At 42.6% G+C, this 24,110-nt stretch overlaps 1 protein-coding gene across 1 annotated transcript in view; it reads left to right on the top strand.

Moving 5' to 3' along the window:
- Nucleotides 1-261: 261 nt before the first annotated feature.
- LOC103177732 (CXXC-type zinc finger protein 4) overlaps nucleotides 262-24,110 on the top strand; it is a 35,114-nt gene continuing 11,265 nt past the window's right edge. Inside the window, exon 1 of the mRNA XM_007892046.2 lies at nucleotides 262-1,089. Within this exon, the coding sequence (XP_007890237.1) occupies nucleotides 262-1,089 (828 nt within the window). The remainder of the gene's footprint in view (nucleotides 1,090-24,110) is intronic.

The following is a 24,110-nucleotide window of genomic DNA, read 5'->3' on the forward strand; positions in this document are numbered from 1 at the left end:
TCACGCATTCAGTTAATGCTTACTTTCAATTTTAACATTATATTGTGTGTGTTTTGTTTCAGTGGTACCAGAAGCTTGCTTGACTTTAATAAGAAAATGAGAAAGAGGATGTAATAAACTGAAAATCTGACCAGATCTGCTTGATTAGCAACAGCAGTATTGTGTTGTGCACGAAAGCTGAAGGGAAGGTCCCTGACTCAGTGCGAGCTCTGTCACGCTGCTGTTTATCACTGTGCTTTACACTTTGTTTGGGGCACAGCAATGTCTGGTGAAAGCAGTCCTGTTTGCACTGGGAATGCTTGCAAGGAACAGCCCGCTGCTTTCCACCAGAACGGTAAGGAAAAGGATGAGCCTAGCATCGTCGTGGTGGATTCAGACTCAGACAATGAAAGCTACAGGCTCTCTGCAAACCGCAGCAAAACAAACCTCTCACCGAAGCAGACAGCAAAGATTTCACCAACAACCACGTCTCTGTTTCCTAATGCCAGACTAGGTGGATCACTTTGGAATAATGACACTGCCGTGCTCCTGGGAAGGAAATCAGCCGCAATAAATTCTAATAAGACCCACATGCATATAAATGACTCCCAGGGGGCAGACAAGATTGACAGACTGCCAGAGACTTTGCAAATAGTGCATAATGATCCAGTCGCTCCCTCATCTCCTGAACCCAGCAAGACGTCAGCAGGAGATTGCCCGAATGAGCCTAAGTGCACTTCTTCCGACGCTGAGATAATGGCTCTCCGGGAACGTGTTGGGGCTTTCTCTGCATTTCCAGCTCTAGGGGGCATATCATTACCTCCGGGGATCATCATCATGACAGCCCTGCATTCCCCTGCAGCTCTCGCAGCGATGTCAGACAGTGCCTTTCAGATCGCCAACCTGACAGATTGCCCTCTGCACAATGCCACGGGAGGCTGCGGCCACCCTGCCAAAAAGAAAAGGAAAAGGTGCGGGGTGTGCGCTCCCTGCAGGAGGCTGATCAACTGTGGAGAATGCAGCAGCTGCAGGAACCGTAAAACTGGCCACCAAATCTGTAAATTACGGAAATGCGAGGAGTTAAAGAAGAAACCCGGCACTTCACTCGAGGTACAGTGAGCTTAACCGTTTTGGGCATCATTTATTTTCATCTCCTCTGTGCAAATCTGCTCCCAGCTCAGAGCGTGCCTGTCCCTCGGTTAATAGCACCTTCAGGTTTTAAAACACTGTCCTTAAGACGGTTAATCCTTTTGATCGTCTCAAATTAATTCGAGAATTTAGTGTAATCTGGGAATCAAAATATTGGTTCACTTAAGCAGCAGTCGTTCACCTTTCCTTTGATGGAACAACAAACAAGTAGCAGGTAAATATGCTCTCTGAAGAATGAATAGTTGTCATGAAGTGCAAGAGGTGGTTCAGACCAGTAAGTCTATGAATGGCAAAGCCACCAGTCATTTGCAAGCCCTGATCCATCCTTCGCCCTTTTAAATATTATGTGTATATTCCTCCATTTAAAGGCAACACAGTAGAATGTGGGCAGGGGGTTGTTCCTCTGAACAGTATTTACTCAGTCAGAGGTGAGTTATGGCTGCAGAGAGGTTAATTGGGAATCTTTTGTTTTGGTTAGCTGGGGTCTGACACATGCAGAAGTCCATCACCATGGTTATTAGTATTCACAACCAGATTGAGAGTTCCATATTTGAATCCCACCCATGGGCATAGGCGGTGGGTGGGCGGCGAGGGCGAGAGGGGCTCAGTCCCACCCTTCAATCTATCTACCAGCTCACCACTTTGCTCTAGTTTTGGCATAAAATGTGCACTATACACTGGCCAACAGCCAAAGCCAGCAGCCTTGCAGTGTAATGTCTCCCCATTCAAACAGGTCCTGGCTTCCTTCCATTGCTTTTGCTGAGGGAGATTTGACATGAAGAAGAGATTCAAGGGGAGCTGGGAAGGAAAAACCTTGAGCCCTGAGGAGGACCAAGGCTAGCTCTCCAAGCAGCCCCAATCCGTGGCACCCACAGCCCCTTTCTTGCCCCTCTCCCAACTCAACGGCGGTACCTGCCCACTTTCAGTCCAGTGGGCTGCTCGTCAAGGTGTCCTTGCCAAAAAATACTGGTCAATGAAGCTGTCAGACAAGCCAAAGGCTTGCCTATCTTAAAGGGGACCGACCTTTTAACTTTAATTTTTAACTTTATTCCTGTTTGTTTTATAATCATGTATTTTGTTTCATTTTTGTTTTATATGTTGCTTTTTGTTTTATTTAGTGTTATTTCGTATGTGCCCAAAATACAGGGCTCTAACTATAAATCACACAATTCTGAATGACTTGAAATGTTCCTGAGCGCAGCAGTATTAAGGTTTACTCAGCCCTCCCGCCTTCCCCCCCGCCAAAAGAATATTTTCGCCCACCATTTATGTATGCGGGTTCAAATTTCCTCGTCTGGAATGGATTGTACATGTCTGGCAAGCTTCCCCCTGCTTGTCCAGCTGGGATCATCCTACCCATTACGGCTTTGGCTTGCAGGATCAACAGGGCTAAATACAAAGAATTCTTGCCTGGTCTGCCCTCCAAGTCCTGGCAATGAGTCACTCTGGCTGGTCTGCCATCAGCAGTGTTCTGGAGTACTGCAGACCTGTCTGTCTCAGGAACCGGACTACCCAGACTGCCACTACTGACACAGAGGATTGACTTGATTGTGATATTCCATTACCAAACATGTCACCTTGCAGCCAGCTCAGCTCAGCAGACCTTGCTTTACCTACCCCTTAGGAGGATAGTGTCATTTAAGATAGAAAGTAGGAGGAAATACTTTAGGGGAATGTAGGTCAGCGCATAGTTGTGCCTCTTTATGAAGTAGCTGAGGACAGTGCTTTAAAAATCATACAAATGGTGATAAAATATTGATAATAATATAATAATCCTTGCATTTGATATAGTGCCTTATCACGTCTTTGAGATAGATGTCTCAAAGCGCTTCACATAATATACTGTAAAGTGAATTGACTGTACATTTTGTGACTGAAACATGGCAGCCAATTGTGCACAGCAGTGTCCCACAAACAGTCATGGATTGAGTGACCACATTTTTTTTAAAGTATTTCTACGAGAAAATAAAATGTTGACTGTACACAGTAATATGGATTGTGCATATGTGCCAATATATTTATCTTAGTGAAAGGAGCATTTGGAATACAACGTTAGATGTACATGCAGCCAGTGAAAATATTAGCATTGGTATACAGCCATAATAATAATATTAATAATCCTTGCATTTGATATAGCACCTTATTGTGACATAGAGATATACATCTCTGAGCACCTTAACCAACAATGTTTCGACTCAGAGGTGAGAGTGCTACCACTGAACCCGGCTAACACACTTAGAAATGTACAACATAAGAGAAACTTATCAACCCATTTTTTCATGTTTTCTCTTCCAAGAAGACAATCCCAACTGAGGGCAGGGATTCTTCCCATTTAGCTCCTGTTACCCCTGCAAGCCAAAGCCCTACCAATCAGGGTTTGGACAGGAGGTATAAAGCTTGCCAAACAGTCCACACAGACGCAGGAAAATTCCCAAGTTTGGTGCTCTCCCTTGCATCCTCTGATACCTTTCCTCTGAATGTATTTGTCTAATTGACTGTTAAATGTTCCCAATAATCTCTGCTCTAACAGCCACCCCCAGCAAATCATTCCATAGACTGACAACCTTCTGGAAGAACACATAATTGAATGATGGAGTCAAAATAACTTAAAGATGATAAAGTCAAGGACATTATCTTTTTATTCTGCCGGGTATCTGACACATGCACAAAACCATCACCATGCTTAGGAGAATCCAAACCAGACTGAGAGTTCCAAACACATCCTACTGACAAATGTAAATGCCCATTTATTGGAAAGGAATGTGCGCTCTCTCCGTGGAGGGATGCATCCTGCTTACCTAATTACGGCGAGTATTTGCCGCAGGCTGACAAGAACCAGCGTGGCTGGTCTGTTATCAGCAGTGTCTTAATGTGGAATCCCTGGCTCAAGAATTGAGCCAATGCAGCTCCAACAAAACTCCACTTATATACCACCACCCCAACCCCCCTCTCCTACAACCAGAAGAAAGTCACCAATTGGTCATTTGACATCTGACAGTTGTAGGTTTGAGGCCTCACTAAGTGGATGGCAGGTACTAGGAACTCCCTGTGAGCTTCTTGGTGGGCAACACAGCTCAGCATGAAATGTGTGAGAGCATTGCCACCATCTTCCTTAAAGTGACAACACTTTGGAGATACTAGTGCTACTGAATACTGCCCATGAAAGTAAAATGTCACACTGCAAACAATTCTAGCAATTCTCTTGACATTGTCAGTTAGTCTCTCTCTTGTCTCGGAGTCAGAAGCGTGTGGGTTCAAGCACGATCTCACAATTTTGAATTCACAATGTAGGTTGGTACTCCAGGACTGGGCTGGGAGAGCATCCAAATGATGGCTCCTTTAACAAATCTGGGAGGGACACGCCAGGGCTGTTGGTGGGGCCATCATTTGGAATACAATGTTAAACCAAGGTCCTTGTTCGGGTGAACGTTAAATATATATTTTTTGCCAGATTTCTGAATTAATAAGATTAATGCTGCCATCACTATCCTCCTCGGGGGAGGAGGTGGGCTTTCCTTTGAACTGAACTGGCTCCGAGGTGACATATTTGACAAAGGAATGTCAGAATCGAGTCAACCCTCTGAGTTAGTCTTGGTAGTCCGGTTCCTGAGTCAGGTGGGACCGGAGTATTCCACGGCACTGCTGAAGACAGACCAGTTAGCCTGCCTCATCATTAGGACTTGGAGGGGCAGACCAGTCCCTGGGGCAGGGATTCTTCCCACTCAGCTCCCGGCAACCCTAAAAGCCAAATGTCTAATGGGTCAGCTAGTCCCAGCTAGAAAAGCAACGGGAAAGCTTGCAGATAGAGTGTTTGATGGCAAGCTGTGCGGGTTTAGCTGGTTAGACACCAGCAGTACCCCAATGCACAATCTGATGTCCCTAATGCCAGCCTTTTGCTCGCCTAATGTTCTCTAGAATTAGGTACAGGCTAGTAATTTCCATGTGTAGGTGGGATGCATGGAACTCCCAGTTTCATTTGGATACTCTTAAGCATAGTGATGGGTTTCTGCACATGTCAGACACCCAGCTGACCAAAAAATTTAAACTGTTGCGAAGTCTACCCACTTCAGGTGGTGCAGCTTTAATAGGAAGGGGACAAGCACAGGAAGGAAAAGGAGTTTGCAGAACTTGGGTGGAAAGATATCTGTTCCTAAAATCTTCCCAGACTGAAGATCCCTCATAACTATGTAGAGTTCCTTGTGATTTGAGAGATTATAAACATTTGCTTAATCTTGTGCAAGTGACGAAAAGGAAAGCGAGTTCAGAGTTTGCCATCTCTTTGGCTTTTCCTCAGCTTCTGACTCATGCAGCTGAGAACAGTATGTAGCAAACTCCCTATTTATCTCCTCTGGCTCACCAGCAATCCTGCCAGACTTTTGTTTTGAATTTGGGATAGCTCTATTTTGAGCTATATTTTTCATGAAATGTGTGAGAGCATTGCCACCATCTTCCTATTCACAGCTCAGACACACATCCTTACTCACTGAATGGTAGTTCCACTAGGTGTTGAAGGTGAGCAGCAACTGCTTACCTCTCTGCAAACCAATCAATTTGGATTCCAAATCCTATATATATGAACATGTGTTCACAAACATGGGCTCCAGGTAATGCATTCCAGCAGCTATTGTCCCAAGCCTCAGAGATTCTTCATCAGCTATTTAATGGACATGTTTTCAGTGTGGTGTGAGGATCTTCACAGGACAGCTTGTGATGTGCAAGCCACCTTGGTGCTCTTGAGTTCTAAGTTTAATGCCATATACCAGCCTTACTCAGCACCAGCTGCTCAATCCAAATCCTCACGTTAGCAAATAGATATGCCCATCATGAAGCCAACTCTGCATCCAGGGTGCTCAGCGATAGGTCACTATAGGCTGGAGCCCTCCCTCCCTGCAACTGCTTGCAGTGTTTGCCACAAATCCACCTCGATGCCTCATCCTTGACTTCACAAATTGGCTGGAGGAAGATTCTCTGCTGCATTCCCAGGAGCTCAGATCCACAAAGCAAATAGAAAGTACTGAGGATTGGAATAGGATTAAAATCAGGTGAACAATAGAAGGGCAGATTGCAGATAATAGCCTGGAGGATCAGGAAGTGGTAGAGGTGTAAAATGAAGTCTTCACATCCTTCTTGTCAGGTAAAGACTGCAGTTCAGTTGTATCCAGTCAGTTTAGTTATTTTATCTGCCAGCCTGCCTCAGTGGTAGCACTCTCACCTCTGAGTCAGAAGGTTGTGGATTCAAGCCACAAGTCAGGAAATGAACTCACATGTTCACTAAAGTTGATACTCCAGTGTAGTGCAGGCAGGGTGTTGCATTGTTGGAGGTGCCATCCTTTGGATGAGACATTAACCCAGAAAAGAGAAGTGCCCGGGCCAACAATCCCCAAATTGTTTATTCGTTTCATGGCTGTTTGTGGGACATTGCTGTGCGCAATTGGACTACTGCGTTCACCCACAAAACGCTCCAGTCCACTTTCCAGTAAATCCTATGAAATGCTTTGGGCTGTCCTCCCAATGTGAAAGGCACCATACCAAATGTAAGGATTAATTATATTATTATAACACTCTAAAATATAGTGAGAATAAAGGAGCTGTTATGAAGAAACTGCAGGAATGAATGAATTGGGGCAGACCACGTGGCATGCAGGAGCATGCACCAGAAGCTTTTTTAGTTAGCTGCATATCACATGTGGCACATGCCAGAAGCTGGCCTGCCTGTTCCAAGCCCGAACTGTGCCATACGTCCAGTAACTGCAGGCCTAGAGGAGAGTTCTAAACAACTAGATCTACCAAGGTATTTAATAACAGAGTAATCCTGGTTCTGTATAAGAGAAATTAGAAGCATTTAAAATGATCCAGTTCAACTGAGTAATGAGCTAAATAATAGCATGTTGATAAATGTAAATGTAAGAACATAAGAATTAGGAGCAGGAATAGGCCATTTGGCCCCTCTAGCCTGCCCCTCCATTCAATAAGATCATGGCTGATCTATTCTAACTCCACCTACCCACCTTATTCCCATATCCCTTAATCCCTTTATCCACAAGAAAAAATGTGTGAGCAATTCATATCGATCAAGAAAAAAATGTGTGGTTGAAACCATTAAAGTCCAAGACCAAGTTGTCGTAGGTGAAAGAAAGTTCTGCTTCTGCCTTCATTTTTGTCAGACTCCAGGGTGAGGTCAATCTATTCGGTTAACAATCCTCTTTGCTTGGATGAGTTAAGCTTCAGGAGAAGATCTTCCTTGATGACTGACACTGATAATTGAAAATGAATTGCATTCAAGGATAATAATAATTATCCAAATCCAGAAAATTTACACATTCCAACATTTCCCATCATGCAACAAGAAAAAAGACTAAATTAGAAATATGGTAGCTTCACAGGAAACCTTTATGATCTTACACATACAAAAGATTACTAGTGAAAATGGAAGTGCATGGAGTCGGAGGTAATGTTGTGACATGGCTTGGTAATTGGTTGGGAGGCAGGAAACAGAGAGTAGGGATAACGGGAACGTTGTCTGATTGGCGGGATATGACAAGTGGTGATCCCCAGGGGTCTGTACTGGGACCTCAGCTATTTGCATATGTATAAATGACTTGGATGAAGGAATAGAAAGTTTTATATCCCTATTTGCAGATAACACTAAGCTTGGAGACTCAGTAAGTTGTATAGATGGGAGTAAGAAGTTACAAAGGGACTTAGACAGATTAAGTGAGTGGGCAAAGCTGTGGCAGATGGAGTTCAGTGTAGGGAAGTATGAGGTCATCCACTATGGTCCAAAAAAAGATAAAGCAGAATATTTTCTTAATGGGGAGAAATTAAGAACTGTGGACGAGCAAAGAGATTTGGGTGTCCATATCCACAAATCACTAAAAACTAGTTCCCGGATGCAAAAAGTAATCAAAAAGGCAAATGGAATGTTGGCCTTTATCTCAAGAGGTCTGGAGTACAAAAGGGAAGAAATGATGCTTCAGCTGCATATAGTGTTAGTCAGACCCCATCTAGAGAACTGCGTTCAGTTTTGGGCACCACACCTCAGGAAGGATATATTGGCCCTGGAGGGGGTGCAGCGCAGGTTCACCAGAATGTTACTGGGCCGAAAAGGGTTAAGTTACGAGGAAAGGCTGCGTAAACTTGGATTGTATTCCCTTGAGTTTAGAAGGTTGAGGGGTGATTTGATTGAGGTATTTAAGATGGTAAAGGGATTTGATAGGGTAGATAGAGAGAAGCTATTTCCTCTGGTGGGGAAATCCAAAACAAGGGGCATAGTCTTAAAATTAAAACCAGGACATTTAAGAGTGAAATCAGGAGGCATTTTTTCACTCAAAGGGTGGTAGAAATCTGGAATTTTCTCTCCCAAAAGGCCGTGGATGCTGAATCCATCCACACCTTCAAGAGTGAGGTTGATAGATTTTTGGTAGGTCAAGGTATTAAGGGATATGGGAAAAAGCGGGAAATTGGAATTGAAGGGATTAGTTGAGGTATAGATCAGCCTTGATCTAATTAAATGACGGAACAGGCTCGAAGGGTTGAGTGGCCTACTGCTATTCCTATGTTCCTCTGCTCCTATGTTCCTATGTTAACATGTTTCAAAGTCCACAGAGTTTCAGCTGACACAAGTCTGATTGTTTAACAGAGTAACAAGTTTGGCTATAACTTGCCATTAGGTTTGATCCTCATTTATTCTTCCTACCTCACATCCAGTCCCTGACCAGGACCACCTTCCTCCACCTTTGCCATATTGTCCGTCTTCATCTCTATCTTACTTCAAACACTGCTATAACTCTCATTCATGTTTTTGTCCCTCCCCACCTTCAAATCCCACCTAAATACTTTCCTTTTTGATCGTGCTTACGGTCACCTCCCCTCTCTCTTGGTTTGTTGTCAGACTCCTTCACTGTGAAGCAATCCGGGATGCTACCCTGCGTGAAGGGAGCTATATAAATGCAAGTGGTTGTTGTTGTTTTATCACATTCATCCTCGATTGTTCCAATGCACTTCTCACCGTTCTCTATTAACAAGGTCCAAATGATTCAAAATACCCCAGGCTCCGCATTCCCATCATCCCAGTTCTTGCAAGGCTCCACTGGCTCTCTCTTGCCAAACAGATTGACTTCAAGACCCTCACTTTCACTTTCAAATCTCTTCATGTCCTGGCACCTCCCTACCTCTCCAATCTGTTCACACCCCACTCCTCTATCTGCCACTTTTGCTCAGCTGGTTCAGTTCTGCTGACCGCCCTTTGTCCCCTCCACTTCACAATTGGTGGCCGTGCTTTCAACCCCGAATCTTAGAACTCCAGCCTCAATCCCTCCGTCTTGCCCCTCTTTACCTGACTTAAAATTACACCTGAATACTTTTCTCTTTGACCGTGCCCTTGGTCATCTTCTCTCACTTTCCAGCTCAGCGAAAAACTATGTTGTTAAATGCTCACAGATGCTATCTGCATGAAGAGCGCTGTATAACTTATGACTAATCCTTGTTGTATTAGTGGCTTAAAGGACTTTTACAGCTTCCACTTTCTGTATTTGAATGTGGTGACCTGTGCAGTTGGTTGTAACTTAATGAGGAGGAACATTAATCAGGGGTTCTTCACTCCAAGTTTCTTGGAGATTTTTTTCAATGTGATCATTTTATCTTTCTTCTTCTGCTGCTGCTCGCTATATGGACAGCTATGCCTACCTTTAGATGACACATTTTCTTGTTCAGGTGGAAGTTCTTTCTCCTTACCTATCTCCTTCCCTCGCTCCCTCAAGGATCAAGGATCTCTTACTGGGATTAAGGACTACTTTCTAGGAAACAGGGAGTGTGGCAAAATGAAAGATGGTCTCTAGAAGGTGTGGGCTTGAAGTGCTGAACGGATTTTTCTCTGTCCTTGAATTGTTATGTTATTAAAGATCTTATTTCACATCCAGGTGATTTGTCTCCTAAATTTCTAGAACCAGAGAACCATAGAAATGTATAGCATAGAAGAAGGCTATTTGGCCTTTTGTGTCTGTACTGTCTCCCTCAAGAGAAATCTTTTCAGTCCTATTTACCTGCCCTTTCCTCATATCCCTGTAGCTGACTCTTTTAAAGGTATTTGTTCCCTCTTGAAGGCCAATATAGATTCTGCCTCAACTACTACTCCCAGCAGGGCATTTCATATCCTAACTACTCTGCGCTTAATAATTCTTAATTTTCTATCAGGTCACGTTCAACTTTCTTTGTTCCAGCACAAAAAGTCCCAGTTCCTCTAGTCTCTGCTCATAAGCCAAACTGTTCATCCCTGGTATCATCCTAGTAAATCTCTTCAGCACCCCTTCTGTCAGCTTGACATATTTCCTGAAGTGGGGTAATTATGTGTGCAATACTGGACACAATATTCTAACTGCAGTCTCACTAACAATTTATATATTTTGCATTACCTCTTTGTTTTTACATTTTACACCACTATTTATAAAACCTAAGATTCCATTTTTTAAAGAGCATTATCCATCTGCCTTCAAACCTTTAAGGATTTATGTACATTAACCCCCAGGTCCCATTGCTCTTTCACACCTTTTAATATTTTACCGCCTAATATATACTTGTTCTCTTCACCAAAATGAATATTACATTTGTCTGCATTAAATTCCATTTGCCATTTCTCTGCCCAATCAACTAATCTGTCAGTGTGTCCCTGAAGTTATTTACAATTTTCTTCATTATTAGCTATTTTCGTGTCTTTTGCAAACTTAGAAATTGTGCCCCTTATACAGAATCCATTTATATCAATGGTGAAGAGCAGTGGTCCTAACACTAACTTCTGGAAGACATCACTATTTATATCTCTCCATTGGAAATAACAACCCTGTACTCCCATCCTCTTTTTCCCATCCTTTAACCAACTTTCTATTAATACCATGAGCCGTAATTTTTTTAATAAGCCTCAAATGCAGCACCTTATTAAAAGCTTTCTGAAAATCCATATGTACTACATCCACAGCATTACCTTCATCTATTTTCCAGGTTATTCACAAGAAACTCTATTTAGAGCCACCTTCACTCAGCTGGCTCGGTTCTTTAATCAACCCATGTCTTTCCAAGTGGTTATTAACATTAGTGTTAGGGATAAGCAGCGTCTCCTTGGAGCTGAACTGGCTCCAAGGAGACATGCTTGGCAACAGAATTTCGGAATCGAGTCAGCCCTCTGTGGCGGTCTCTAGTCCGGTTCCTGACCAGACGGGTCCGCAGTATTCCAGGGCACTGCTGATGACAGCCCAGCCAGCCTGGCTCATCGGCAGAACTTGGAAGGGCAGACCAGTCACTGGGGACAGGAAATCGTCCCACTCAGCTCTTGTTAACCTTCAAACCACAGCTCTAACCGGTAGGGTGCTGTCTTTGTCATAGGTACTCTGTACTGGGTATCTGTTTGATGCAGCAAATTTCCTCGTGGATCCCTGCACTGTTTTTCCCTCCTTCCTTCCGCAGTCCTTCTGCCTTGCCCCCTCCCTTGCTTCCTTCAAGACCCAGCTCAAAACCCTCCTCTTTGACTGTGCCTTCGATCATCCTCTTTCCCCCCCTGCCCTCAACCCTCCCCGATCCCGACCCCCAGCTCGGGTTGAAAACACTGACAGTCCAATGGCGTGGGAGGTATTCCCAACTTGAAAAGCACGACACAAATGTAATTTTGTTGTTGTTGTATATTTTCTTTCTCCTGTGGACAGTCACCCATTTTCCTTCCTCAATCTGTGGGGTAGCCATCTCCTGGAGGATGCAGTTCAGAAACCACTCAGCCTGCCATATGTGACAGAAAGTCCTCAACTGCTGCTCAAGCTCAGCAATGTTTAGCTCAAGTGCATGCAGTTGGGCACACTTCACCCATGTATAGTTGTGTAGTTGCCAGTTTAAATTGGGTTGTAATTACTATAATTTATCTGCTGATCATGCTACACATTTAGTAACATTTTGTATTCAATTGTAATTTTGGATCACTATCAAAACTTAATCAGGCCTTGTTAACTGGTTATTTGTGGCCAAGCATAACTTTACGATTTCCGTATCTTTGAAAACTTGATGGCTGTTAGGTCTGGCATGGACATTCTAAACCTCATCTTAGAAGAAACAGACATGTATGTTTGCAAAGAACTTGCAATATAGAGCATATATCTTTAAGAGTACAACTTTGTTCATCATATCGATAAATGTATGTCTCTTTGAGGTCAAGCAACCAAGTGCACATGCTCTACCATTTATCTCTGATGAGCTCAGACAGCAGCTCTTATCTCAGATGAGCTCATGCAGGATTCAATCCCCAGAGCAGTGAACTCTTTAACACATGTTTATTCTGTGGGAGTTTAGAAATGGAAGTTCAAGTGATAAAACTCAACTTCCTTAAATTAATATGCAACATTGACAGCGTCACAGCTAAAACAACTTTGAGAAGCCAAGCAAGGATCAGTGAAATATGACAGAAAATTTTAAATAGTTTTGAAAAAGTAAGCGTAAATAAATGTTAAGATACACCAAGACAATAGAACAAGGGGACATAGGTTTACAGTTGTAAAGGGCACTTTCAAGACAGAAAGCTGGAAGTTTTTCTTTCTTTAGAGGAACATGTTGCCAACAGGAAGGGTGGTTGAGACCAGGACGATGGCAGTTTGATGCTGTGCTGTGATAAGATGTTCTGATGGGGAATGGTAGTGTGGGTGTTCTGGAAAAATGAGATTAGCTGGGTCGAAGGGTCATCTTAATCCAAACCATCTTATCTTATCATCTTGTGCATTGGGAAATTATTGAACAATACATTATTAAGAATGTTGCTACTATGAAAACTGCTCCTCCAAATAATGCGAGAAATAGCACTTTCTCAGCTATTGTTTGTCACTATGTTAGCATGATATAGTGGATGCATGCAACTAATCGCTTGGATCTGAAGAGCGACTTTAGTCTTTCCTTCAACCAGTTTGGAGTTATTTGGCTGCAAATGGATATACCACTATGTTGAGTCCATACCCTGAGATGTATTGGGCTTATGTAGTGAGCTTGAATGTACCCCAAGGCTCTTCTTCAGTGAATAATTTTATTTGGAGGATTGTTGGCCAGAACACCGGGAGAAATTCTCTTCTCTTTTTGAATAGTGCCATGAGATCTTTAATAAGCACCTGGACAAACAGATCTCAGTTTAACATCTCATCTGAAGGACAGTGCCTCTGAAAATCCAACGCCTGCCCAGCACTATATTGAAGTGTCAGCATAAACTAAACTAAAGCAGGTTTCAGCGAAATCTTTTCTTTTGACTGCTCGGCCAAAGGAATTTGCCTTTGGTTAAGACCAGCATCAAAATAAATTTGCCAGACTCCAATTTTGGTCCAACAACTCATTCACCCAGGAATCGGATATGCATCAAATTTCGAAATTGCATTGACTTTCCGACAGTCAGTGCAAAATTGGATGCTTCATCCGGTTTGGGCACCATGAGAATTGGGCTACACCACTCACATTCAGACGCCTCAATGATTCCCAGCTCCAGCACACCTTGCAGCTCCTTCCTCACCTTACCCTACCTTGCTCCCTGGATCCGCTAAGGATGGGACTTCACCGTCACACCTGGTTCGGTGTCCACCACATATTCTACCAGGTCAGTCTCTCCAAAAACACATTCAGGTATCGGTATACCAATCAATCTTCCTGTGCTTTTTGGGCCCTGGTTACATTATTCCCCGTGGACACCAACACAGAGGAGTTCTAAACTGGGATTTGGGGCCATAAATCTACCTCCTGCTCTATAGGATGTACAAACAGGTTATCATGACTTCAATAGGTTTACGTGATAAATCTGTTTCTGTTTCTTTTTCCCTGGCTGGTACATTTCATAATCTACTCTTTCAGTACGACATACTATTTTGAAGGGCTCCTGACATTTAGCGGTAATTTACTCTGATGATGGGAGTAAGAGCAGTGCCCTGTCTCCAAGGCAGTACTCACATGGCTGAGCCCCTGATTATAATGCTGTTCTTGGGTTTGCTGTGTGTTCAGCAGTTTTTTTTAGTGAATTCCACAATAATATCTGGGCTTTCTCTGGGCTCTAGGACGTACTGCAAGATATTTTCTGTGTGGGTAGGTTGTTCTTCACATGTTTCCTTAACCAAATCAAGTATTCCACGTGGCTGTGTGCCGTACAAGAGCTCAAAAGGAGAAAAGCCCTTGTAAGCCTTGGCACAGGGAACAGAAAGGGGAGGAGCTTGTCCCAATTTTGATTTTCCCATATTACAAATTTCCAAAGCATCCCCTTAAGCATTGTATTAAACTGTTCTACCAGCCCATCCGTCTATGGGTGATAGACCGAAGCCCGAATGGAGGTTATTTTAAGCTCCTTTAGAATGGATTGTAGGAGATCAGACATGAAATTTGTTCCCAGATTCGTCAGGATTTATTCAATTTAATTAAATTGTGAAATAAAAACAGCCGCCACATGGTTAAATAGTCGATAAATGGTATCGGCATCATTGCTTACTCAGGTTCTGTAAATAAATAAACAGATTTTTAAAACTTTTGGTGAGAATACTTCCAAAACAATTGGAAATTATTCTATACGACTGATCAATAAGTAATTGTAAGTAATTCATGTGAATTGCAGTAAACTCTGGATAATAATACATTGGTTTAAGTAGTCACTACCACTTAAAAAAAATGTACCAATATCCTGACTGCACGCCACGCAAAATGTTGATAAGGGATTCTAATTTATTCATCCAATTATTACATAAATAGTCACATACTAGATATTCTCATAATTGCACTCAATATAAAATTGCTCAGATAAATCGCCAGGAGCTGAACCGAACTCTTGCGGTATGGTATCTTACCTGTACTGTACATGCAACTGCAAAATATTAGCTCTCCTGTCTGCCTCATGCACAGCCCCTCATCCCATTCCCTGACCCTGACTGACAACCAGACTAATAATAAAAGGCCGGGCATCACCCACAGCCCACCTGCTGACTGACTGGCAACCCAATCTGCTACTCACAGCCTCTCATCCACCTCTTGACTGTCATAAAGTGGAGTACTGGGAATTCATAGAATCATAGAATAATATAGCACAGAAGGAGGTCATTTGGCCCATCGTGTCTATGCCGGCTCTTTGAAATAACTTATCTGAATCAATCCCATTCCCACGTGCTCTCCCCATAACCCTGCAAACTTGTCCTCCCCAAATAATTATCTATTTCTATCTTAAAAGTTGTTTTTGAATCGGCTTCCACCATCCTTTCAGACAATGCATTCCAATTAGGAACAACTTGCTGTGTCAAAAATAATATAAAATGTTTTCAAAGAACAAACCTAAAGAGGATGGAGTTTGAAAAGTAAACTATTTCTGTCCTGATAATTTGTTTTTAAAAAAGTTCTAGTAATGGAGGAAAAAAGCAATAGTGTGCCTCAGACATAAATTTGTGATTTACAGTATATTGCATCAATTGGGCTGGAGGTGATCCCTCTTCCACTAAGGCACAATGTGTGTTGGTGACGGTCTTCCTGGCCACATCGCCCCCTTGTGGCTCTGGAGGATCTATGCTTAATTCAACACTGGATAAATAGTCGTTGTGCTCTTTTCCCTTGGCGTGTATCAGGAGTTTACTGTAGATAACTCTTTTTTTACATCCACACTATTATTGCAACTATGCTTTCTCTGCCACTTTAAGTTTCTATAGCCTCAGTGGGGAAGGTACTTGGAACTGGCCTGTAATCCAATGCAAAGACATTCTAACCTGAGAAAATACATTATGCTGTGATATTCCCAAAGTCTCATGACGCTGAATCAGGTGCTAAGCTAGTCAATAACAATTGAAGTAAATAGTGAGTGGGGGCAATGTCTGCTTCCCCAGTCAGTAATGAAAGGCAGCCTGGCAGAGGAAATGAGTTGAGATGGTAGGTCTGCATGAGCAGTGCTAATTCAGCCTGGCTGAGGTGTAACCCAGTGTCTTGGGATGTCCTCCCGACGTGAAAGGTAGTATATAAATGTCATTTGTTGTTGTGATTTGGTGTATTTGGACAGAAAATATTCCCTTCACTTTAAGCAGGTAGGAAAAAAGGCTGTGAAAGCTTGTCCCACTGCCTGCTAAAATCTGTTTCTCACATCCTGCAATAGCTGACTGCTAAGATGCATTAACTTATTCCTGTTGCAAACAAAGGCATGAAGGAGTTGCAGAGGTGCAGTATGCAGATAATACAGGCTTTTCCACCGCAAATCAGGGACTTTGAGTGGGAAGCCTTGGGTGGGGGCACTTTAAAATTCTGACACATAAACTCTTAAGGAAGACTCATCAAAGCTGCAGATATTGAAGGAATTGGCTGCTCGCCAGGTCATGCTCCACAGGCATCATTTGAAAAGAGGATAATTCCTTTCCCTTAAACAGATCAGATAATTGGAAGAATCTAGGCTGATTTCCATTTCACCTGATTAACTGGACATTTAACATCTTAAAATGCAGAGGTGTTGTGGATATGGAACAGTGGGTAGCCTGGCCTTTATTGCATAGTACAGCTCTCTAAAAATTAGGCTGGCTAATTCTGTCGTGCTGATCTTTACTTTGTATTTGTGTGTAAGATTGAGTATGTGTGAATATGTGAGTGTGTATATGAGAGGTGTATAAAGATTGTATGTGTGAGCATGTGTAAAGAGTGAGTGTGGTGCGTAAGAGTTTCTGTGAGAGGGAGAGGGAAAGAGAGATGATCTGTTATACATCAAAGGAAGATATTTAATTGGAAAGTTGTTTTGCCCACAAAATATACAGTCAAATCACTTTATAGTATATTCTGTGAAGCCCTTTGACACATCTCGAAGACATGGTAAGGCGCTATATCATATGCACAAATTATTATTACTAAAATCCAGTGAGGCAGGAAGAAAGCAAGAATACAGGACTTTCTTAAGAAAAAGATTGTATATGTAGATTTCTTGTTTTTTTAAAGTCTCAAAGGAAGAGTCTTGAATAAATTAATAAATCTGGACAGCGTGTTATTAGTTATCAGCCCTTCCCAGTGAAGATGTCACAAGTAACAGAAAAAATAGTATTGTTGAAAATTGAAAATGGTATTGTTTTATTGCATTGCTTGCAGTAGAGGTGTCACCCTGACTCACTCTCATTTCCGAATTAGAAGGTAGGGGATTGAAGCTCCATGGCAGGACTTTGAAATCATAGTCCAGTCTGATGCTCCAATGCAGTGCTGCGTGTGTGTTGCTCTGTTGGAGGTGCTGTCCTTTAGAAGAGACGTAAACTGAGGCCCTGGCTGCTTGTTCAGGTGGACTTTGAAGGTCCCACGTCACTATTCGAAAAGAGATGGGAGTTTTCGCCAGTAATAATTCTCAGATAAAATTGATCATTGAGTTCATGGCTGTTTGTGGAACTTCATTGCTGCGTGAGAATTGGATGCCATGTTTGCCTACAAAATGTACAGTCACTTCACTTTACTGTGACGAGCCTTGGGACGTTTCCTGACATGAAAGGCACTATATCAAAATGCAATGATTATTAGATTATTGTTTATCACATTCTTTAGATAATAGAACAGTCTAGGGCACTGGAAAGATTGTAGAATTCTGACAATAACAATAATAAACCGTGCATTTGATACAGCACCTTATCACGTTGTTGAGACATTTCAAAGCGGTTCACAGAATATACTGTACATTTTGTTGCTGAAAAAAAACCTATTCAAACGCCTGACTTTATAGAGTTTAATGTTAAATACACAAAACTGGGTGAAATTAGCAAACTTGGGTCATGTATGATTCAACATAATGTTACCCAAAACAGTTTGCAGGTCGAGCAGTCTGACACCTGCATAGGATGAGGAGGAGAAAGATGAGGTCAAGAAAGACCTGCTTCAGTTGAACAGAAACATTCCTTATCTGCCAAAAACAGTTTATTGGGATGATTGTAACAAGAATAACAAAGTCTTGTACGTATATTTGGCTTTCACATAGACAAATATCTCAAACCACTTTGCAAAGGTGGAATGGTAGCCATAGCAGAGGGAGGCTTAGGTGAGATAAGTGGGAAGTGCCTGAAAGTGTATTCAAGGAGAGAGGTTTTTGGATGGGTTATGAAAAATAGGGAGGGAGGGGATGAGGCAGAGTGGCTTCAGGGATCAGAAATCGATCTTGTAAGGACCTTCCCCAACAACAAAATTACATTTGTATAGCGCCTTTCACGTCAGGAAGATGTCCCAAGGTGCTGGACAATCTGTGTTTCGGACACAAGCTAGGTGTCGGGATTGGGGAAGATGGAGAGCAGGGGAGCAAGTAGGGTGATCGAAGGCACAGTCGAAGAGGACAGTCTAGAGACGGGTCTTGAAGGAGGCAAAGGAATGGACGAGGTGGAAGTACTATGAGATGGAGCTCCAGAGGGTGGGGGCAGAGTGGCTGAAAGCCCGCGCACCAATGGTAGGGCGGGCGAGGTGGGGGACATGAAGCAGGCCAGAGCCCGCTGAGGTGGGGAGAACGCTCTTATGGATAGCCTCAACAGCTTTCGATTTTATTCTATAAAAATGAGAATTCACAGGATTTCCAATTTTCTCCAAATTAAGGAAAATGCACTCCTATTAAACAATTTTTTTAAAAATAGTTTTTAATCTATAAAAATGGCTGATTTTATAGGTTGTAAGGTTACTACTAAGGGCAACTCCTATGTGCTGCACAGGGCGTGACATTATTGCACTGACTGTCTGAGCATATATGCACTTCACACAGAAAGTGATGTCCATGGCAACCTGAAGTCAACCATTATTATAGTCAAAAAGATTGCTAAAAACCTAAAAGATCTGCGAAATATTAAGGTAAAATAAATGGTGATGTACATTAAAGAAGTGTAAAAATTAAAAATTGAACAATAGAAACCTCCTGACAGCCAAGCGTGAGCAAAGAGGCCTCGGAAATCCCTACCGCCTCCTCAGCTGTGGGTGGTGCAAGGTTCCAAGATACCAGTAAGGAGAACAATTAGAGGATAAATAGCAAGTGTGGGAAGAAATGTTGGCAAAGTACAGGCAGCATCACTACTGATGAAGCTCTCCACTGGAATCAAACTTAACAAGCTCAAAATGTGGAGATAACATGTGGAGTCGTGTAGTGGTTAGAGCAATAAGTAGGAACCTGGTTGTTGGTCGATTGGAGGACGATTTTCCAGGGTAAATAAACCCATCAAAAAAAATTTTTTTAAAAATAATAATTTGGTCACTCAATCCATGACTTTACAGTATATTCTGTAAAGCACTTTGAGACAGCTCAAAGATGTGATAAATTGCTATATCAAATGCAAGGATTATTATTATTTACTTATAAAATGACGATCACAAGAAAATGTATTTTAGAGCAGATTGCCTTCTTGAGCTCTTGGCTGCAGTTTAAGAAGTTTTACAATAAACATATTCTGTTGTTCATCATTAGATGTTAGCGTTGGTTTGTAGTTGCAGTAATCTGGTAACTGAATTGGTTGGTTAAACCTTGGTTTAAAAACAGTAGATTTGATCATATGAATATTAGATAGGGATGTTTGAAATCCTTTCTAATTGATTTTCACTATACTCTTTTGGTAAAGATGATAGGTAAATCTTGATTTTCTCTGAAAAAAACTCAATTGAGTCTTTTTTATAAAAATATATTTCTGTATGTGCGCACGTTACTTTGCTATCAATTGATGCACACATCGTATGCTCAGAAAGCCTCCTAATGCTGGTCTCTCAGTGTTGTAAACACATAATGTGTTTCAAGGTGCATTCTCAATGCCTAAATGTATAATCTGGCATCTGAAACATTCACATTTGTTGCTGGCTGCTTGGTGCTATCCTGTGAATATTTTTAATGGTATTTTTTGATTACCTTTAACTTGGACAGAAAACACTTCAGTTTTTCTGATGTTCCAAAATAATTCCCAATTTAATTTGAATCTTTCCAATCCTCTGCCGTAGATTTTCATGTGTTTCCAATGCAGAAAATAGACCATGAAAAAAATTATCTTTGTTTTTATTTTGTGGCATTATCTGCATCGAATATTGTGGTCTTATTTTATGGGTTTCTGTCCATCCACATTTAGAATCAACAACAGACTTGATAATAATACTAATAATCCTCTAATTCGATATAGCACCTTTCATGTTGGGATGCCATCTCAAAGTGCTTCACAGGATTTACTGTGAACTGAAGTATTTTATGGTGACTGCCGCAGCCAATTGCACACAGCAATGTCTCACAAACAGCCAATTTTATTTGGGGGATTATTGACCGGGACACTAAGCGAAACACCCTCCTCTTTATGAATAATGTCTATAATATCCACCTGAACAGGCAGAAGGTAGCTCGGTTTAATATCTCATCTGAAGGAAAGAACCTACATCAATGCGATGCATCCCCAGCACTGCATTGGAGTGAAGCCTAGACTATATGACTTCAAAGTCCCAATGTGGGGCTTCAACCCACAACCTTCAGACTCAGAGGTGAGATTGTTACCTACTGAGCAGCCTGACACTATACACAGTACAAATGGGAGCTCTTGGTCTTCATTTAAAGGAACATCTCAAAGTGCATGGTAAATATATTGGCAAGCAGGAAAATAGAGATTCCAAGATGCTGATCAAAGACACAGTGAAAGAGATATGCTTTCAAAGTTTTTTAAGCCATGGGAGAGGTATTGAGCAGAAGTGGTTTTGGCAGAGACTTCCAGAGGAACAGGAGTCTGGTGTCTGAAAGCTCGGTCACTAAAGGTGGAGCAAAGGGAGTGGAAGTGAGCAAAAACCGAAGTCAGAAAAACTGAGGATATAGATTGGGTGTGCAGAGTCTCCTGTGGGAAATAATTCACGTTTCAGAAATCTGGATCATTTGAAGTTTCTGAAGACTAGGAAAGTCAGGAAGGTCAGAAACATTAGAAAAATCTAACTTTGAGGGGAAGACAGCATAGGGATAAGAAAAGGGTGTAAGCAGTCAATGTCCAGGAGTGAACTAAGGCACCGGAATCGATACCGTTGACCACTTTATCCTCCTCCACTACCTCTCCTCTCATCTCAATCTTCACGGCTCTGTACTTGACTGGTTTAGATCGTACCTCTCACACCATCTCCACTTCATCTCCGCAAGTGGCTTCTCCTCTCGTCTCCACACCGTCTCCTGCGGCGTTCCTCAGGGCTCTGTACTTCGTCCCCTCCTCTTCAATAGCTATTTGCTCCCCCTTCGTAACATCATCTATAGACATGGGATCAACTTCCACATGTATACGGATGACACCCAACTCTATCTCTCTGCCTCCACCCTCGACTCCAGGACCATTGACAGACACAAAATCCTGGATGAGAGCTAACTTTCTTCAGTTGAACGTCAACAAGACCTGATTGACTCCCGTCAGCACCTCCACACCTCAAGCAATGACAGCATCACCATCATAGGATACACACTCCACTTACTATGCCTGTCTGGAACCTTGGCGTCTTCTTTGACCCTCAGTTATCCTGTCTACCCCACATCCATGCCATGACCCACTCTGCCTTCCCCCACCTCTGCAAAATCACCCGGCTCCACCCCTGTCTCCGTGGGCCGCCGAAACCCTCATACACGCATTCATCACATCCAGGCTTCACTATGCAAACTCTCTGCCTCCCCAACTCCTCCCTCCATAGGCTACAGATCATCCAGAACTCTGCAGCCCATGTCCTCTCCTGCACAAGGCTCCGCGACCCCATCACTCCCATCCTCGCCCGAGTTCACTGGCTTCCCATCAAACAGAGGATACAGTTCAAGATTCTGGTCCTCACCTTCAAAGCTCTCCATGGCCTTGCTTCCCCCACCTAATCCCCTACCATCCTGCCCACTCCCTCGGGTAAGCAGGCTCTGGCCTGCTTCACGTCCCCTGCCTCATCCGCCCCGCCATTGGTAGGCAGACCTTCTGCCACTCTGCCCCCATAATCTGAAACTCCAATCTGCAGTCCCTCCACCTCGGCCCCTCCCTTGCCTCCTTCAAGACCCGCCTCAAGACCCTCCTCTTCAACTGTGCCTTTGATCACCCTCCTTCCCCCACTGCCCTACACCCTCCCCGACCCCCAGCTCGGGTCCGAAATATTGATTGTCCAGCGCCTTGTGACATCCTCCCAATGTGAGAGGCTCTATACAGATGTAATACAAGTTCCAAAGGCAGTCTTGGAGTTAGACCACATGTGGGAATTAAAAGCTGAACAACATGTTGTGTACCAAATGGTTCAGCCTCTCTTCAATTAGTTTTAACCATATTTCTCCACTGGTTCCATTTATGCCTTGGACTGAAGGGGTAGAGCTCCATGATCCGTAACTATGAGATTTTATTGTATGTGAACAATGCTATATTAGTTAACGTTATGGCTATCAGTGATGATCCATGGCTTGCCATCAGGAAGTGCAGCTGAACGGAGATACCTGAGTTCCCTCCCTCGTGATTGAGCGGCCTTGTAAAATATGCCTTTGAACAGATGAAAAGCACCCAGCTGACTCCAATACATTTGAGTGACAAGTTGTTATATCCTCCAACTCGCCTCCTTCCATTAGGGAATTGAGTGTTTTGCTGCTTGAGTAAGTGAATTGTAAGTGAAAAGTGATTCTCACTTTCTTCTCCTTTTATTAACGCTTATAAAAACATGTTCACACTAGAAACCTAGAAATAAAGTTTCTGGTGTGCATTTGTGGATGCAGAGTGAGGATCAAATTGAGCATGATTGTGATGGTTCTGAAGTTGAATATCCAGCTGTCACTTATTCACTTTTTATAAACGCCAGTTTAGGGAGGGACTGGAGAGACATGATTGCCTCTTGACATCAACCATATTTTAGCAACACTGCAGACAGTGGCGGGTGGGCCTTCCGCCACTCTGCCCCCACCCTCTGAAACTCCATCCCGCAGCCCGTCCGTCTCGCATCCTCCCTCTCCACCTTCAAGACCATCCTCTTCGACCCTGCTTTCGATCTCTCTGCTTCCCCTCTGCCCTCCACCCTCCCCCACCCCTACCTCCAGCTCGAGTTCATAACTCTGTCCGTAACAGCGCCTTGGGACATCCTCCCGACATGAAAGATGGCTTTACAAATGTCATTTTGTTGTGGTTCTATTCAAATTGTAGCAATTTTTATTGAAAAAATCCCAAAAGGTTTGCCTTCTGTAACAATCAATGACTTGGACATCGACCTAGGAGAGGATATGTCCAAGTGTATTGATGTTACTAAATGTGTGAATTGGCAAATTCTGAGAAGATTTTCATTGAACTCTAGGACCTTGATCGACTAGAGGAATGGCAGCTACAGTTTAACAAAGTTAAATGTGAGGTATGAATTTCAGAAAAAAGAATATAGAGTAGAGGCATAGTTTGAAGGATGAAACATTCAGTTTGGAGAGGCAGAGGGATCTGGTTTGAAATACATTAATGACTAAACGTGGGACAGCAGGTACAACAACTTGCATTTATATAGTACCCCTCATGCGAAACGCCCACAAATCATAATTTAACAATCATTTAACAATTTAAAGGATTAATTCATGGGATTTTTAGCTCTTGAGGTCCTCAGTTTAATGCCTCATTTAAAGGGTGACCCTTCTCACAGAGGACTGGATGTGCGTGGAGGTAGATTTTTCCTAGTGATTCAGAAGTATAATTTCCTTATCTCCAGTCATCAGATTATCCTCAAGCTGAAAAGGACTTTGTAATATTTTGGCATCATATCAAGAAATCTCTTGGCTGCAACATTGAGAAAGTAACATTATCCAGTGCTTATCAAGAAAGAAACTTTGGGATGTCTGAAAAGAAGGTTTGCTCAGAGAATTGCTCAGAATGTTTTGAGATTATTTGATTTGCAGCATTTTGAGAAACAGAGGGTGAAAATTGTATTGTTTATTAACAGATGGCACAGTACTGGTGAGTGTTAAGCAGCCCTTGCCCTGATTTTGGCACAATGTCTGCACTTGATGCGATTCAAAGATTTTAGCTTCAATGATGCAAAAAATATTTGCCATT

This window comes from Callorhinchus milii, unplaced genomic scaffold, assembly GCF_018977255.1.
Source record: "Callorhinchus milii isolate IMCB2004 unplaced genomic scaffold, IMCB_Cmil_1.0 Scaffold1, whole genome shotgun sequence".
In the NCBI taxonomy this organism is placed as follows: Eukaryota; Metazoa; Chordata; class Chondrichthyes; order Chimaeriformes; family Callorhinchidae; genus Callorhinchus; species Callorhinchus milii.